Source organism: Macaca nemestrina, chromosome 12, assembly GCF_043159975.1.
Source record: "Macaca nemestrina isolate mMacNem1 chromosome 12, mMacNem.hap1, whole genome shotgun sequence".
In the NCBI taxonomy this organism is placed as follows: Eukaryota; Metazoa; Chordata; class Mammalia; order Primates; family Cercopithecidae; genus Macaca; species Macaca nemestrina.
This window is the reverse complement of record NC_092136.1, coordinates 113877160-113894963: the sequence shown is the minus strand read 5'-3', so window position 1 is coordinate 113894963 and position 17804 is coordinate 113877160. Positions and strand designations below refer to the sequence as shown.

The 17804-nt window shown below is 49.4% G+C and overlaps 1 protein-coding gene and 1 long non-coding RNA gene across 3 annotated transcripts; one reads left to right on the top strand and one right to left on the bottom strand.

Annotated features, from left to right (window-relative positions):
• Window positions 1–680: 680 nt before the first annotated feature.
• On the bottom strand, window positions 681–16006 carry LOC105493577 (5-hydroxytryptamine receptor 3A). 2 transcript variants are annotated; one of them, XM_011761316.2, is made up of 9 exons: window positions 15722–16006; window positions 13173–13339; window positions 11811–11855; window positions 9778–9887; window positions 7848–8017; window positions 4979–5139; window positions 4426–4636; window positions 4108–4329; window positions 686–1624 (listed from the first exon to the last, which is right to left on the bottom strand). In XM_011761316.2, exons 1-9 carry the CDS (start codon window positions 15786–15788, stop codon window positions 1326–1328), a joined length of 1452 nt encoding a protein of 483 aa, XP_011759618.1. In that variant the 5' UTR covers window positions 15789–16006; the 3' UTR covers window positions 686–1325. The 2 variants fall into 2 exon arrangements, with proteins under 2 accessions (XP_011759617.1, XP_011759618.1); XM_011761315.2 differs by having other exon boundaries at window positions 681–1624; window positions 4108–4636.
• Window positions 6371–15049, top strand: LOC139357599 (uncharacterized). Its single transcript, XR_011611079.1, has 4 exons — window positions 6371–6627; window positions 6804–6961; window positions 9529–9674; window positions 14604–15049. It is a non-coding gene; the product is annotated as an uncharacterized lncRNA (long non-coding RNA).
• Window positions 16007–17804: the final 1798 nt, after the last annotated feature.

The following is a 17804-nucleotide window of genomic DNA, read 5'->3' as shown; positions in this document are numbered from 1 at the left end:
TCCCACCTTCACTAAGAGATCATGAGCCCAGGTAACAGGGTTGTGGGGACCCTTCCAACATCTTTCCAAGGGGTTGCAGAGCCGAGATGCCCCCACTCTTCTATCCATTGCTAAGTGTTCATGGTCCTGAGCCTCATACCTTAAATCCCACCTCCTAGTGTTTCTTCTTCATAATAGCTACTTAAAGTATAAAGAGTAACTTACATAACTGCAAACCCACCATCTAATTTAAATGTAAAAACCAGTATGACTGAGAATCCCTGTATATCCCTCCTTAGTCTCATCCTTCACTCCTTTTCCAGATCACTAATATCATGAAGTTGGTGTTTATCCTTCCTGTGTAAATGCTTTTCAACCTATTTGTCATCTCCCAGTTTCCTGGGCCTGGAGGCACCAATCTCTCTCTCTCTCTCTCCTTTTTTTTTTTTTTCTTTTTTGACAGAGTCTAACTCTGTCACCTAGGATGGAGTGCATTGGTACAATCTCAGCTCACTACAACCTCCGCCTCCCGGCCTCAAATGATTCTCCTGCCTCAGCCTCCTGATTAGCTGGGATTACAGGCATGCACCACCACGCCTGGCTAATTTTTGTATTTTTGCTTTTCTTTTGGTATAGGAGGGGTTTCACCATGTTGGGCAGGCTGGTCTCAAACTCCTGACCTCCAGTGATCCCCTTGTCTTGACCTCCCAAAGTGTTGAGATTAACTAACTGTAAATCTCTTCTAACCATCCAACCTCTTCCCAAAACTGCTGACAAATGGTTAAGAAGAGAATTTAGGGATTCACTGCATTTTATTCTTCCCACTCCCATCATCTGATAGGGGATGGATGTTCAGGGAAGCAGCCACAAGTGAGGTGAAGAAAGAGACACTAGGGGTTAGAGAAGCCTAGTACAGAGTTATCAGGCCTGTGTAGTAGAGAGTTGGTTTTGCCTTCAACCTAAAAGCAAAGTTGTGAGAGAGGAGCAGAATTCCAAAGTCCCTTATTCAGGGGAGGGTCAGTGGGGAAAAGGCTTGATACATACACAAATAGAGTGGACTTAGGGAGTGCCCGAGTTTCTCCTGATCTAAGAGAGCATGATTTAAAGCCATGGTGAGCTGCTGGGGGTGGGGCAAGGGTATAAGGACCTTGAACACCCAGTTTTTGGTGGAAGGGTTCAGACCTTGGCTTGGGATTGCTGAGATGAATTGGCATTGGAAACAGGGCATGGGACTTTGTGTCTTGAAAATGTCCCTGACATTCCCTGGGTCCTGAGGGGCCTAAACAGAAATTCTTTGCCCTCACCTAACCAGGCCTGTACCCCTTCCTCCACTGGGCTGTACCCACTCAAGCATACTGCCAGATGGACCAGAGCATAACCAGGGTGATGCTGTAGGCCAGCACTGCCAGCAGGTAAATGTGGAACAGCAGCTTGTCCAGCACAGAGCCCACGCGCAGCCAGTCTCGGGCCACCTCTCGGATCTCATCCCGTTTCTCCAGGAAGTGCCGGATGGAGGACAACTCCTGCAGCAACCCACGCACCGCCAGTGAGGCCTCCCGAGGTGGTGGGGGAGGGCTACATCTGCCCCTCGGGTTCTTCTCCAAGTCCTGGGGTCCTCCCATGTGGTTGCAGTGGTTTCTCATGGCTGGAAGAAGAGCAGAGCATTGGCAGGAGAGGGAGACCTTGGGTGGTGACCTGAACATGGTCCCTTATGCTTCTATAGCCTGCACATTTTTGCTGGGAATAACTTTTTTTTTTCCTCGCTCTGTCGCCCAGGCTGGAGGGCAGTGGTGCGATCTAGGCTCCCTGCAACCTCCACCTCCTGAGTTCAAGCAATTCTGCCTCAACCTCCCGAGTAACTGGGATTACAGGCACATACCACTACACCTGGCTAATTTTTTTTTTTTTTTTTTTTCAGTAGAAACGGGATTTCACCATATTGGCTGGGCTGGCCTTGAACTCTTGACCTCAAGTGATCCACCTACTTTGGCCTCCCACTGTGCTGGGATTACAGGTGTGAGCCACCGTGGCTGGCCAGGAACAACTTCAGACATACAAAGTATAAAGAGTAACTTACTTAACTGCAAACCCACCATCCAATTTAAATTGAAAAACCAGTATGACTGAGGATCCTAGTATCTCTGGGTACCTGAGTACCCAGACTCAGACTCATGACTGAGTACCTCTCCTTATGCACATCCTCCACCCCTCTTCCAGATCATTAATACCACGAAGTATCCTTCCTGTACACTGCTTTTCAACCTATGGGCTTTCCTCAGCAATTGGATATCCATTATTTCATTTGAGCCTCACAATAGTCTCACAAGAGAGGCAGAGGAGGCGTGATTACTATTCCTTTTTTTTTTTTTTTTTTCTGGAGACCAAGTCTCACTCTCTTGCCCAGGCTAGAGTGCAGTGACACAATCTCGGCTCACTGCAACCTCCGCCTCCCCAGTTCAAGTGATTCTCCTGCCTCAGCCTCCTGAGTAGCTGGGATTACAGGCATGCACCACCACACCCAGCTAATTTTTGTAATTGTAGTTGAGACGGGATTTCCCCATGTTGGTCAGGCTGGTCTCGAACTCCTGACCTCATGATCCACCCCGCCCCCCCACCCTCGGCCTCCCAAAGTGCTGGGATTACAGGTGTGAGCCACTGTGCCTGGCCAACTATTCCCACCATATAAAAAATAGTGAAGCTGAGAGAGGTTAGGTGACTAGCCTGTGATCATATACTTGGAGGATCATTTAATGGTGAGACCACCAAGGCTCAGGTGTCTGGACTCTCAATCCACTGCTACTTCTGCTCCATTTTGTTGCCTCAGAGGGGCAGCAGGATGGAGGGTGCTGCTCTCATGTCCATGACTGCAGGTCCTGGACCAGGAAATGCACCTACAGAAGTGGCTTCCTTCACCAAGGTAAATTAGGCACTAGACTGGCAGACTCGTTCACTAGCTCTTGGTGAGATGGCCTTAGATGAGCCAAAAATCTAATGTAAAAGGCCTGGCCCTAGCCAGGAGGAAGGACAAAGAGGAGTGGAGTGGAGAGGAGTGGTTAGAAAGAAAAGCTTAGAGTTAGATGGGCCTGGGTTCTACCAATTCCTGGCTCTGTGATTTAGGTCAAGCAAGTTCTCTATAGCTCTGCTTCCCTTATTTGAAAAATGAGAATGAGAATCCTCTTGGGTTGTCGTGAGTATTATATGTGATCATGTAGACAAAGCACTTTGCACATGCCTGGCACAAAATGTTCAGTGAATATACCAACCAACTAACCACCACCACCAACAACAACAAATGGTAGCTGTAACAATTCCTCAGGAGGTATAACTCCATATTTAATGTCTCTCTGCCTCATAGGTGTTTGAAATTCTGAAGAATCTGATCTTTGGGCTGTGTATTTGTTGTTTTTAATTTTTATTTTTGAGACAGGGTCTTACTCTGTCTCCAAGTGGGATGCAGTAATGCGAACACAGCTCCCTGCAGCCTCAACCTCCTGGGCTCAAGTGACCCACTTCAGCCTCCTGAAGTAGCTAGGACCACAGGAGTGTACACCACCATGCCCAGCCAACTTAAAAAAAAAAATCAGTAGAGATGAGGTCTCACTATGTTGGCCAGGCTGGTCTTGAACTCCTGGGCTCAAGTGATCCTCCCACCTCAGCCTCCCAAAGTGCTGGGATTGTAGGCATGACCAAAGTGCTGGGATTGTAGGCATGAGCCACCATGCCCTGTTTTGGGTTGTTTAGAATAAGAGTTTTAGAAATCCTAGCGGCAGTATTTAACTGTCTGAGGCAGGGAGACAAATAATTGCCTAAGGGGCATCCATTTGACTTCCCCCATGGGTCCTTCCTAGAGAGAGGCCATTCTCAGCCCAGAGGTCTCAGCTCCTGACATGCTCAGCCTCTGGGATTCCTACCCTCTCTGTCAATACCCAAGGTGATGAGAGGTTGTGTAAGTGAAGAAAGGGTCTGGACTGACACCTTTGGCTGAAGTCTGCCCCTCCCAATAAGGCAGGGCATGGGATGCCATGTGCAGTACAGCACCTCCTTGGCAGGCCACACCCTCCCGAAACTTTCCACAGCATCCAAGCCAGAAGCGGCCCCTCGTATGGACTCTTCCTTTCTGTTTCTCACCTGAGCAGTCATCAGTCTTGGTGGCTTGGGAGGTGGCTGGAGGCCTCTGGGAAGTCGACTGCTCCCGCAGACAAAGTAGCCAGGCGATCCTCTCCAGAACAAGGTGACGCAGCCAGGCAGGCACGGGCTGCTGCAGGTCTTGCTTGTGCACCAGCCGCACAATGAAGATGGTCTCGGCCAAACTTATCACCAGCAGAGCCATGCACACCACAAAGTAGACACCTGTGCAGTCCAGGGCAGAGGCAAGAGACACATACAGGAGGTGGGAGGGGGTGGGTTTCTCACCAGACTGAGCTCTGCTGCCAGGAGAGACCTTACCAATGAGAGGAGTGCCAATGGCAGTGGCTGGCAGCGTGTCAGAAACGATGATCAGGAAGACCGAGTAGCCCAGGAGGAGTGTGATCTTGAAGGAGACCCTCTCACCACTGTTGGGGGGCAGGTAGAAGCCCACGATGTCCATGACCATGAGGAAGATGCTGGGCAGCAGCAGGCTGACCACATAGAAGAGGGGCCGCCGGCGGATGACCACCTGGGATCGGGAGAGGAGCTTGTGGGAAGCCTGGGGCACACAGGCTCTGCTCCCAGGAACCACCCCACAAGCTCAGACTCCTTGTTTTATGGGGCTTCCAGCCTGGATTACTCAGAGAAGAAAACAGACAGACCCCCATACCCTGTCTCTCAATCCAGGCTTATGGCTGTTTAGAATAAGTAAGGAACATTCACGGAGTTTCCCCATCTACTTCCCTGAAGTTCCAGATGTGTGCAACCTGGAGTTGGACAAAGGCACAGAAGTTCTTCCCAGCATGCCTCCTTAAGTCTACCTGGGTGCGAAGCTTTATTCACCATTTTACCCACATTCACTCCCACTCACATAGAACTTCATTTCTGCATAGCAGTGACTGCTTTCCATGCTGAACTCCCGGAAGTCGGGCAGCACCCCCAGCAACTCCCATTCTCCCTGGTTCATGAAGACACTCTTGTCGAATTTCACCTTTTCTGGCAAGCGCCACAAAGAGATGTTGATGTCCTGGACTGAGAGAGAATAAAGCAAGCCAGCTTTGGAATCTAGTTCCCAGAGCCTGCCAGACCCTGTGATCATGGGACACAGGTGGGCAGCAACCAAGGGGAGCTGATATCTGATGGCCCAACCTCAGCCTCAGCACATTACCTTCAGCCTCGCTGTCCTCAGCTATAAAATAAGGTACTCATCATACCTCTCTCACAGGGCCGCACTGAGGGCACATGAAGTCTTAAATGAAAACACACGGTGCAAAGAACCATGCAAACCATTCATTAGAAAATGCTTTCTCTCTTTCACACACACACACACAAACACACACACACACCCCTTCCAAACAGCTTTCTAGGTTTCCCTGTTAGAATTACCCATTGCAAAAATGAACAGAAGTCAACATTCTTCACCTTTGCCTTGATGGAACTGCCTGTCTTTAAAAGTGAATTAAGACAATAAGCAAAATCCTCACTTATAGATTGCAACTCCACTTCTCAACATCTGCAGCAGAGACATATGCACTGGGAAAGACAGGAGTATCCATTGCAGAAAAACATTGGAAAATACTGAAATATCCATCAATCATAAAAATGCTTAATAAGCTAGGATGCAACCAAAATCATTAGATGTTTGCATTGGTGGTAGTGGTGAGCACAGCTGCCTTCCAAAATCCTGAGCTATTTTATAGCAGCTAAAATTTTTGAGGATGACCTAAATATGCATGAACTTTGAAAAATGTCCAAGACCTATTGTTGAGTAAAAAGAATCAAGTAGTAGTATATAATAATATATATAGATATATTTATCTAAAATACAAACTCATAAAGCAATTTCCATGTACTTTCCATAGATGTGTATGTGTGTATGTGAATGTGTAGAGAAGGATTTGGAAAAATATGCTGTTCTAGATGAAGTTTCTACTAATAAAAGTGGTTAACTCTTGTTGGTGAAGTTTGGGATTGAGGGTAGAAGTCGAAGGAGATGTTAGTCTTATCTGTAGTTCTGGTCATGCATCACTGTCATAACTTAAGTTTAAGGTAATGAATACATCAAAACAGAAGTGGGGAATGCCTTTTTTTTTTCTTTTTTTTTGAGACAGAGTCTTACTCTGTCACCCAGGCTGGAGTGCAGTGGCGCAACCTCGGCTCACTGCAACCTCCGCCCTCTGAGTTCAAGTGATTCTCCTGCCTCAGCCTCCCGAGTAGCTGGGATTACAGGCGCCCGCCACTGTGCCTGGCTAATTTTTTGTATTTTTCGTAGAGACGGGGTTTCACCATCTTGGCCAGGATGGTCTCGATCTCCTGACCTTGTGATTCACCCACCTTGGCCTCCCAAAGTGCTGGAATTACAGGCGTGAGCCACCGTGCCCGGCCTGGGAGATGCCTTCTTGCAGCAGAGTGGTGTACACTTCACCAGCCCTCTAGCAAGCCCTTAGCTAGCATTCATCTGCTTGGTAACATTTGCTGAAAATCTTCCTCTGTGCCAGGCCCTGTGCTGGGGATCTAAAGGTAGGCAAGAAATCCTGTCCCTGCCCTTTCCAAGTTTTTTTACTTTTTATTTTTATAGGGTCTCATTATGTTGCTCAGACTGGCCTCAAACTCCTGGGCTGAAGCAATCCTCCTGCCTTGGCCTCCCAAAGTGCTGGGCCTACATTTGTGAGCCACTGCATCTGCCCCTTTCTAAGTTTATATCTAGGAGAGAAGTACACATTGAACAAGCACTTACAAGGGTGACAGAGGTGGGGAGAAGACCAGGATGACATAAATTGGGCAACAGGGATGGACTAGTCTAGGGGATGAGAGGAGAAACTGAGAAGCTGAAACTTACGCTGCCATCAGAAGGGTAAGTAGAGGGGTTGGCCAGGCTAGGTGTGGTTGGGGGGAGCAGGTGTGGGGCAGGATGGGAGAGGGAGGAAAGGGCCAGTTAGCATAGGAGAGGAAACAACATGTGATAAAGGGAAAGAATATGAGAGCTGGGGCTAGAAAGGAAGGCAATTGGGCGGGAGCGGAGTTCAGGGGAGCAGATGAGCCTGTAGCAGCGGGCTGTGGCAGAATCAGTTCAAGAGGGTGTATTGTGTTCCAAGGTACCTGGGCTCCCATTGAGGGGTTTTGAGTGACATGGTCAGATTGCATTTTACTAAAATCTCACTGGCTTCTGTGAGAATCACGAATTAAGGGGGACATGAATGCATGGGGAACCAGGTAGGAGGCTGAAGCAGAAACCGAGGCAGGAGACGAGGGTGGCTTGCATGGGGATGAAGGGAAATAAATGGATCTGAGAGATGCTTAGTGCCAGATTCTGTTGGAGATATTGGAAAAAATTGTCCCTTACTGAGCATCTTGCAGTCAGTTCACACTCTCATTGAATACTGCTGTATTAATGTAAAATAAGAACTCATAAAGCAATTTCCATGTACTTTCCATAGATGTGTATGTGTGTGTATATATGCACACGTGCATGTGTGAATGTAAATGTGTAGAGAAGGATCTGGAAAAATACACTGGGCTATATGAAATTTCTACTGATAAAAGTGGTGAACTCTTACTGTTGGAGCAGCAAGAGCAGCAGATTCACCTCATGTAGAAGATGAGGAAGCAGAGGCTCAGAGGGTTAATAAGTGGTGAGTAGGCTGGATATGCGAGAAGGCACCCTGGGGAGCACTCCTTGCTCAGGTGTCCCTGGGGTCTCCCACCCTCCACCCCTGCCCTGGCGAAGCCCACATACTCACTGGTGTGCAGCCAGCTGGTGAAGGTCAGTGAGCAGTTCTGGACATCAAAGGGAAAGTTGTAGATGTCGAGGCTACAGGCAGTCACCACTTGGAGGGGCTTGTAGTTCTGAACTTCGCCTTGATGCCGAATATACACGTATGGGATATTTGGAGACTTCCCCACATCCACACTGGCCAGGGAAAAGGGGTCAGTTTGGGAGCTCAAGAGGCAGGTCAAGCCCTGGGGGCCTGAAGATCTTGGAACAACTGGGTAGGGAATGAAGTGTGGGGAGGGTACAGGCAGCTGGACAACCTGGATGTTTTGTCTGGCCTCGGTTTTTCCAATCTTCCTATCTTAGGCTTCCTGATCTGCTGTTGTCAAGGCTACTTATCAAGCAGTAATGGGCATTTCTCCTTTATTCCCCTGGCTCCTGGCCACACAAGGCAGGGAGGAAAACCCATGGGCCCAAAAGCCATGGACAGTAGGGAGCGTGCCCAGCAGCCCCAACCCATCACTGCCCCCAGCTGGGCAAAGCTTGGCTCCCAGGGAGCTTGGTGAAAGCAGGATCTTGTGTTCCATCCTGACTCTGGCTTCTCTTTGCTTTCACCGCTACGAGTCCTTTGAAATGAAAATAATCATCTCTGGGTGAAAAGGAGCTAAAGAAATGGATACGAATTCGGGAAAGCCAGAAAAGCCCCACAAGACCTCATTCCACTCTCTTAGCTGATCTCAAAGTGGTAGGCCCTCTTGAGTGACCACTGTGGCATGGCGTGGGCTGAGCCCAGGGTGCTAAGCCCTCAGCCTTCTCTGAGTTCAGGCTGAGGGATGAGAAGTCAAGACTAAGGCCACTTCATTGTTGAAACTGGAGCTCCAGCAGAAACTAGCATTTCCGAGAATCCTCCAGCCTGAGCTATGCAGGGGATGGGGTGTGGTCAAGGTCAACTGCCTCCCTTAGAAAAATGTCAGTGGCATCCCCTGGAGTTGGACAATGCTGGGGGTCACCTTCCCTTTTCCCTCTGTCTCCTCAGCCATCTTCCCTGCCCTTGAATTCTGAAACCCAGTTAGTGGGCCCTGAATGAACCTGCAGGATGGGGAGAAGGAATGTTGGCTGGGGTCAAATGGGACCGTGTTTGGCTGCCAGAAATAAAGCCTGGTGGTACCCACTTCGTATTGGAGAAGCGATCTGTGGCCTGTCAGGTGCATGTGTGACCCGGGAGGTCTGAGCGTGTCCCACAGCTCCAAATCTCCTTTGGGGGCCAGAAGCAGCAGCCACTATCCGTGCTCCATTTTTATTTTTGGGATAGTCTCACTCTGTCACCCAGGCTGGAGTGAAATGGTGTGATCTCAGCTCACCACAACCTCCCCAGGTTCAAGCGATTCTCCTGAGTAGCTGTCAGTCTCCCGAGTAGCTGGGATTACAGGTGCTCACCACCACGCTCAGCTAATTTTTGTATTTTTAGTAGAGACAGGGTTTCACCATGTTGGCCAGGCTAGTCTTGAACTGCTGACCTCAGGTGATCCACCCGCCTCAGCCTCCCAAAGTGCTGGGATTACAGGCATGAGCCACTGAGCCCAGCCAAGTGCTCCATTTTTTTTTTTTTTTTTAAGAAACATTTACTGTCTCCTTTAGAAGTGCAGCTGTCCCGTTAGGTGATTATAACTCAGTGTGAATTAATTCACTGGTTTCTTTCCCCGTGGCAGGGGCCCTTGGACTACGAAGTACGGAATTTCAACAACAAGCACAGAAAACAAGGAGTTTTCAAAAAGAAAAGAACAGAAAAAGGTGGGGGGAGAAGACAAAGGAAATTTGGACTCACGCCGGCTTTATCTACAGTTTGCAATTCCTGGTGGGTCATCTCAAATGCAACAGTGACAATCTTGTCTCTCTGTCCCTGGGCTTCTCCAGCCCCTAAGCCTCCCAGCCACCCCACAACTGGTAATGGTACTCACAACTCATTGATGAGAATGTCTGGGACCCAGATGCTGTCCGTGGGGATGGACAACTTGGTGATGTTGTCAAAGTCCTCAGGGTTCCACTGAAGAAACTCATCAGTCCAGTACTAGGGGAGGAGCAGGGATGGTCACGGGCAGCCCTCTCCATCTCCAGTGAGGGTCGCCTGCAACTCAGGCAGACTTCACCCTCAGTGCCCAGGCAACAGGTGGGCATCTTTTTGGGAGAATCAGGTGTCAGTGGCATCCAAATCCTTCAGCAGTAACTGAGAGTCCCCTCACCTCTTCATTCACACTCTGCCTCCACACATAACTCAGCTAGATGCAGCTTTGCCCCAGGAAGGAAGTCAGTCATTTCGAATGCTGCGAGTTCCCCCTCTGCCAGCTGAGAATCTCAGACAAATGACTTCTTGGATCTTGGCCTCAACATATTTATATGGAGAAAATAACATCTACTTCACAGGGTGAGGATGGCTGTTGTTAAGTTTTGATTAGTGTATTCTCCATTTTCATGCCAGGATGGCCAGTCTAAAATGTAAATTTGATCATGTCACTCCCTTGCTTAAAATCCTTCAGGGGTGCCCCATTGCCTTTAGGGTAAAGTTAAACTTCACAGCCAACACAGGCTGATATAGTCTGACCTCCGCTATCTCTCTAGCCTCATGTTTTGGCCATGCCTCTCTGTGACTTCTACACTGCAGCCATATGCAATGAAACACTGCTGGAACCCCTCTGCATACCCTGCTCCCTCTCCCCTATCTTCTTTACCAAGGTTCATTTTCCTCATCCTTCTGGACTTAGCCAAGGCATCTGTCTGCTCTCTTCTCCAGGACATTGTCCATGACCCCCACACCCTACGCTGGTTGACATGTGTCTCCTCTGTGCTCCCATGGTTAGCACCTTGTCCTTGCTATGTTGGAGTGGCTGTCTTGTTGCATTTCAGTTGTCAGTACCTGTATCTCGTCTTTGAGCTCATGGTGGGCAGGGCCTTGATCTAGTTTGTGTCTCTAACTCCAGTCTCTTAGCACAGTCGCTGGTATATGTAGACTGCCATTCCCTCACTGCTGATGCAAGCGACTGGGGCAGACAAGTGGCCCTAGAGCTCCAGAGGTGGGAGCTTGGCTGGATGTCCTGGAAAAGGAGCTCCAGTCTGCCTGTGCTTGTTCAGGTCCCTTCCCTTTGTGTGCTGCAGTAAGGGATCCCTCTGTGAGGCAGGGACAGAGCAGTATCTCAGGGATCAGCATTCTAGCTTCTTCTTCCACCCCATGCCCTGTCCCATGCCTGGTGGTGGTGATGGATGTGCCATAAGCCATGGGGAGGGATAACAGAGACCCACTTATGCCAGGTGTGTCCCCAGAGCCTCTTGGGCGTGACCTCTGTCAGCTGTCCTCATGCTCCTGCCTCGGTGTGTTCAGCCACTTTAGTTTCCCCTCTGCTCTGACTTCTCCCCAACAGCCCCAGGGGTTTCCGGAGCAGGACTCGTGGATAGTGACCACCACTCTTTTCCTACCCCACCCCAGCTCGAAGCCAGAATTCCTGCCAAGCCTCAGACACATCCACACACCATGGGCTGACCCAGGCCCATCAGAAGCTAAAAGAGTGGGGAAATGGCCGAGGATGTGAGGACTAAGTGGCTGGAACGAACCATCCTGTTTCAATCACCCAATTTGGTTGCTGTCCAATTTGGCTGAATAAAAGGAAGAATGGTCTAGCAAATAGTGCTGGCTGAGAGTGAAGTGGCTGCCTTGTGAGTTCCCTTCAACAGAGGCTGAACAAGCCATAGTTTGGGGTGCTCTGAAGAACTTCAGAAGCCAGAGGGGATTTGGAGGGTTTCTCCTCCACTATCTTTAAGCCTCCTTCCACTCTCAGACCTGAGATGAGGAGATTCCACACTCCTGGATCTCAGGCTGAGGGTGCCTCTGAGCCTCTCCCCTCACCTTCCGTCACCAAGGTCACTGAAACTCCTGACTCCTTCCCAGGAGGATAGGTCCCTATCCCAAGAAACGGGGGCAGGGAGGGGCGGGTCTGCTCACCTGCCGGTACCAGATGTAGGTGGTCAGCACCTGATTCTTCTCATCCTGGGAAAGGAAACGGAGCTTGAACAAGTAACCCTGTGGACTGGAGGGCCACCCCGCACATGCCAGCCCCTAAAGGAGAGGCTTCCTTCTGCCCTATTGCTTTGGGAAGTAAAAGTGAAGAGCAGGGCCTGGGGTGGGGAAAGTAGATAGACTGGAGCTCCCTGGCCAGACAGGAAAAGTTAGTCGTTCACTAGGGCACACCCAGAAAGAAGCAACAATGATTGATTGATTGATTGATTGATTTTGAGACAGAGTCTTGCTTGTTCTGTTGCGCAGGATGGATTGCAGTGGCATAATCTCAGCTCATTGCAACCTCCACCTCCCAGGTTCCAGCGATTCTCATACCTCAGCTTCCCGAGTAGCTGGGACTACAGGTGCGTGCCACCACACCTGACTAATTTTTGCATTTTTTAGTAGAGATGCAGTCGCTATGTTGGCCAGACTGGTCTTGAACTCCTGGCCTCAAGTGGTCTGCCTACCTCAGCCTCCCAAAGTGCTGGGATTACAGGCATGAGCCACCATGCTCTGCCAACAATGATTTATGTTTCAACTTCAAATATACATATAATGCCAGGAGCAGTGTCTTACATCTGTAACCCCAGCAATTTGGGAGGTTTAGGCAGGCAGATGGCTTGAGGCCAGGTGTTCGAGACCCGCCTGGCTAACATGGCAAAACCCTGTTTCTACTACAAATACAAAAATTAGTCAGGCGGGTTGACTAATTTTAGTAGAGTAATTTTAGTAGATTAAAATTAGCAGAGACTGTGAAGTTAGGTCCTGCCTACCTAACCCCAACACAGAGCCACTGCATCTCTACAACTGCCTTCTTGTTTATCTCTGCACAATGTCTGACTGCCTCTTCTGAGCAGTGCACCCCACCCTACTGTGATAGTTGGTGAAGGAATTGAGAATAATTGATCTGTTGGCTGATTCTTCAACAATCATTTAGTGACACCTGCCAGGCACCAGGGATGTTTGTAAGGCACTGAGGGCATAGAGATGCATGGGACAGTCTTAATCCTCATACAGCTTACATAGAGAGATGGTTAGCATTACGCAGTGTATGAAGAACCACATGTGGGAAGTGGCTTCCTCACTGTACGGGTGTGGGAGCAGCAGCCACAGGGTGAGCCCAGGTTTCTGGTTTGGGCAGCTGTGGTGCTGTAATCCATCCAGCTGTGGGCAGCTGTGGTGCCAGACCATAGGTCCTATGGGTTCTCAAATGCCTACCAAGCTGCACAGGGGGTGACTTGTCTCACATGGCCTTCTCCCACCCCCAAAAGGTCTGCCTGTGTGCAGTTCGGGGCTGAGCCTCACCACATTGAGGATAGCATAGACAATGACGTCAATGGACACAGTGGTTGGTTTCCTCCAGTCCCTTACGGGGCGCACGCCCTTCCTGTAGTTGGTCAGAAGGTAATCCGACAGCCTCAGCAGAGCAGGCCTGGTGGTGTTTCGGCCCTGAAGGCCTGCACTCCTTCTGGCTGGGAAGGAAAACAGTTCAAAGTAGACACCAGCCCCCCCAAGTCTTCCCCTGGTTTCTTGCCCTGGTTTGTAAGCTTTTAAAAGAGATGTATTCTCACCATCTCCACCTTACAAAATTCTAAAATATCCCCACAGACCGACATTCTCACCACTAGAGCATTTTGTCTGCAGAGATTTCTACCATAATTCAAATGGATTACCTTGTGGAAAGGACCTATGCATTCATTGACAGGAAGCAGAGATCTGACTTGGAAGAGCAGGTGGCATGAGACAGCTGAGGTTCAAAGCAGGCTGAGGGCTAAACACGGTGGAGAGTAGGTGGCCCATGGGGCCTAAGCAAGGGCCTCTGGGGAGCAACAGGGAAGCTGGCTGTCAGGGTATGATACTAACAGCAAGAGGGTTGCAAGAAAGCATGACTCCAAGTGCACAATTTCTAAGCCCAAGGGTCTGCATCAGAGTTTTCCTCAGCCGAGGTCAAACCTCAGCATCTGCACACATGATCTAGTTTTTGAGTCTGAAACTGGTAAAGAAAGAAGGAAGTGTGGGCATCTGGTGAAAACTGACATTCCCTCTACATCCTGCAAAGCCACCCCGAGAGGATCCTCGCACCCTGCCCCAGGCACACACAAGCTATGGGCGGAGGGCTGGCCCAGTCCGCCTCCTAGGGGTGCTGTATGGGCAAACTTGATGGGCTTAGAAAGGCGGTTGGGGCTAAGTGTGGAGGGAGTGAGAAGAAATCAAATGACTTCCAGGGCAGGTGGCCTATGGGAACAAACCAGTAATGAGACAGCCCAGCTCCTGGGCCCTGGTCCTGTTCTATGAAGCTTTCATGTGCAGCTCAGTTTTCACACTGGAAGCAGTAGGAGCACTTCCAGAAGGGTGGCCTGGCATACAAAAGTGAAAATTCTCGGGACGGTGAAGGGAGTACAACCTAGAGGGCAGCAAAGGGGAGCAGAGGGGAGATGGAGCCGGCAGGGTAGCCAGGGTCTTTCACTAACCAGGCGCCAGCAGGCCTGGCTTTTGCTAAACAAGACTGCGTCTTCTCTCATCTTGTGTGCAACTTGGCAACAAATCAGTCCTGCAGATTCCCTGCCCTTTCACCCGCTTTTCCCTGATAAGCTGCTGGCTTCCTTCAGAAGGACAGAGAAGAGCAAAGAGAGAACATACACACACACACACACACACACACACACACACACAAACTATTTTTTAAGTGTCTCCTTTGGAATAACATTAATGTACATATTCTTCATTTAACTTTAGAACAGTCCACCAGAGTGGCTATTTGCAGACAAGGATCCCCAAGCCCCAGAAAGGTGAGCACCGTGCCCTGCAAGTGGAGGAACTGAGATTCAAATGCAGACCCGTGTGCGTCTTCACTACACCAGCAACAGCCTGGGTCCTATTGACTGGGATCCTGACCAGCTTGGAGAGCACTGAACTCATCCCAGCAGGCCGAGGGCAAAGGACCATTGCTGGGAGGGACAGAGTTTCTTCTCAGTCAAGGAAGCCCCTGACCACAGTCATCACTTCCAGCTTGCGTTTGCTTAACCTACAGAGCATCCCCAAACGACCGCTCCCGGGAGGAAGGACATCTTGCCCAGAGCCCTTTACATCTGTCCAACCCCTGGATGGCCTCCTTCTAATTGTGCCCCAGTGTGCTCCACCCCAGCTCTGTAAGGAGAGAAACCTCCCAGAGGGGCATGAACATGGTCTGCAGCAAAAGGAAGCAGGTCTCTTTGTGGCTAAAACACCCTACATTCAAGGGAGTCAGGAAAGGACGGGCGTAGGGAATGTAGAGAGAAATTGGGTGTCACTGGAGTTTAGTCCTGGAAAGGAACTTGGGGAAACCTCAGACCCAGAGAATGAACCTATGCAACAAAACCAGTGAAGCTGAGGAAAGATGACTAGACTAGTTTTGGTCCCCACTCTACTGCTAACAAGCTGTGTGACCTTGAATGAATGACCCGCCCCCTACTCCCTGGGCCACAGCATTCCCATTTATAACAGGCAGGGGTGGACCAAATGAGTTCTAAGTTCCCTTGCAGCTTTCATTCAAAGAGTTTAGGGAAGGGGCAAAGAGGAGAGGAGCCCCCTCCTGGTGCCTGTCTTTTTATTGCTGATATGCCAGGCTACTTCTCTGCTCCCCTCTTTGCAAGCTCCGCTCTTGCCCTGCCCCGGGACTCAACATTCCCAACTCTCTCTAGCTTGACCACCATGCTTCAAATGCTGTCATGCTCACAGGTGGTAAGACAGCTGACCTTCCTGCAGCCACACCGTTCCCCACCCTCGTCTCCACAGCCCTCCGAGGACGGAAGCATCCCCCGCCGCCCCTCAGCAGATGGTCAGCCGAGTCCTGCTGCTTCCCGAAGTCCACTTACCTTCTCCCTGTGCCAGGAGCGTGGGGAGGAGCAAGGCGAGCAGCGCCTGCTGGACCCACAGCAGCATAGCGAGCTTCCTACGCGTAGGAGTGCTTCCGAGTGCTCAGGGCGAGGCCCACCAAGGGCCAGCTTGCCTGTCCTCTGCCAACCTCATGTCCCAGCCAGCCTGCCTCTCGCGGCCACTGCTCACACCTTCTGAGGCTGCAGCCTCGCACTCCCCGGGCCACCAAGGTTGGGGAGCTGCCAGGTTTTCCTGCAATCAGTCCTTCAGCTGGATCATGTTTCAGGCCGGAGGAAAGGGGAGGGGACAGCTGAGAGGGGAGCCCGCCCTAGCTGATGTCATGCTGTGGGAGCTCAGTCCACCCATTCAGCCAGGGTGCTTGGTCATGTTTCCCCAAGGAGTAACTTAGGTGGGGACAGGGGCTGCAGAAGCCCCTGAGACAAGGGTGCAGCCTGACCCCCGGGAGGTGAACCAGGTTGCTGCTTTCATTGATGTCCCTTGGCAAGCATGTTTCTGTGGCACTGGACTGGGGCAAGATAGGGTGAGTCAGGCAGGAGCAGGTGGGCCATTCTCTTACTCCCCAGAGTGACATAACCAAGCAGGTGACTGGGCACCTCTGCAGTTACAGGAAGGGTAACTGGGGTCACCACAGGTCTGCCCTTTTGTCCTTGTCTAATTAGTCAGACTTAAATAGTAAAATATATGTTAATAATAAATATACAATAAACTTTTACTATACATATTTATTTTATGCATTCTTACTGTACATAATAAATACATGTAGTAAAAATAATAATAATACGTGGACTTCATAGAAAAATATGAAGAAAAATTAAAATCATCTGTAAACTTACGACCCAGAGACAGCCACTCTTAACATTTTGGTGTATATTCTTCCATAATTTCCTTCTGCAATGTGTATACAACAAAGTAAATATCACACACATATAATTTTGTATCCTCCTCTTTTTTTGCTTGATATCATTTCACAAGCATTTCTTTTCTTTCCTTTTTTTTTTTTTTTTTTTTGAGACAGAGTCTCGCTCTGTCACCCAGGCTAGAGTGCAGTGGCGTGATCACTGCTCACTGCAACCCCAACCTCCCCCATCTCAGCTGATCCTCCCATCTCAGCCTCTTGAAGAGCTGGGACTACAGATGCAAGCCATGCCTGGCTAATTTTTGTATTTTTGGTAGTCCCCCAAAGGGACTAGAGGCATGAGCCATCACACCTGGCCTTGGAAGCATTTTCAATACCTTCCTTTTAAATGGAAGTGGCTTTCTTGAAAGAAGTGTTTCTTTTTTCATTGCAAGTTAAACAGACAAGTACCTATCCCTCAGGCCTCAGCTGTGTACCCCTAAAGTTGCCTGCAAGAAGAATTACTGTGCATTTCTATGTGAAGGAGTCCTGCCCTAGCTCACCGTTTGGGTAGATGCTCCTGTACCAACCATGGTAAGCGTCAACAACAAAACATTTTCTTTCCTTTGAATTTATTTTCCACTTGACTCTAAGTGTGGAATAGGCTAGGAACCCTGCAGTAAGGAGGAATTTTCTGAATTGTAGGAAAAGAAAGAAAGAAAGAAAGAAAGAAAGAAAGAAAGAAAGAAAGAAAGAAAGAAAGAAAGAAAGAAAGAAAGAAAGAAAGAAAGAAAGAAAGAAAGAAAGAAAGAAAGGAAGGAAGGAAGGAAGGAAGGAAGAAGAAAAGTAAAGAAAAGAAAAGAAAGAAGGAAGGAAGGAAGGAAGGAAGGAAAATAATAGAAAAGAAAAGAACAGAACTATCTTGGTCAGGGCTGCGTCCCTTTTGGTTCTCATTCCTGTGCATTATGAAATCTGTGCAAAGCATTATACCATTCACCTATAGGGTCCTTTCCTGGGGCCATTAGCGGGGTGTGGTTCTGCAACATGCAGTCCAGTTCAGGGAGCCTGGGCTACTCTTCTCTTAAGTCATGTGCTTCATCACTGCACAATCCAGAAAACCATGGACAATCAGCTCCAAGCCTTTCCCTCGGGAGAATGGTGATGAGGGCAGTGAATCGAAAGAGAGCCCCAAACTTCTAGAGAATGTATAGAGCCAGGCCTCTCCA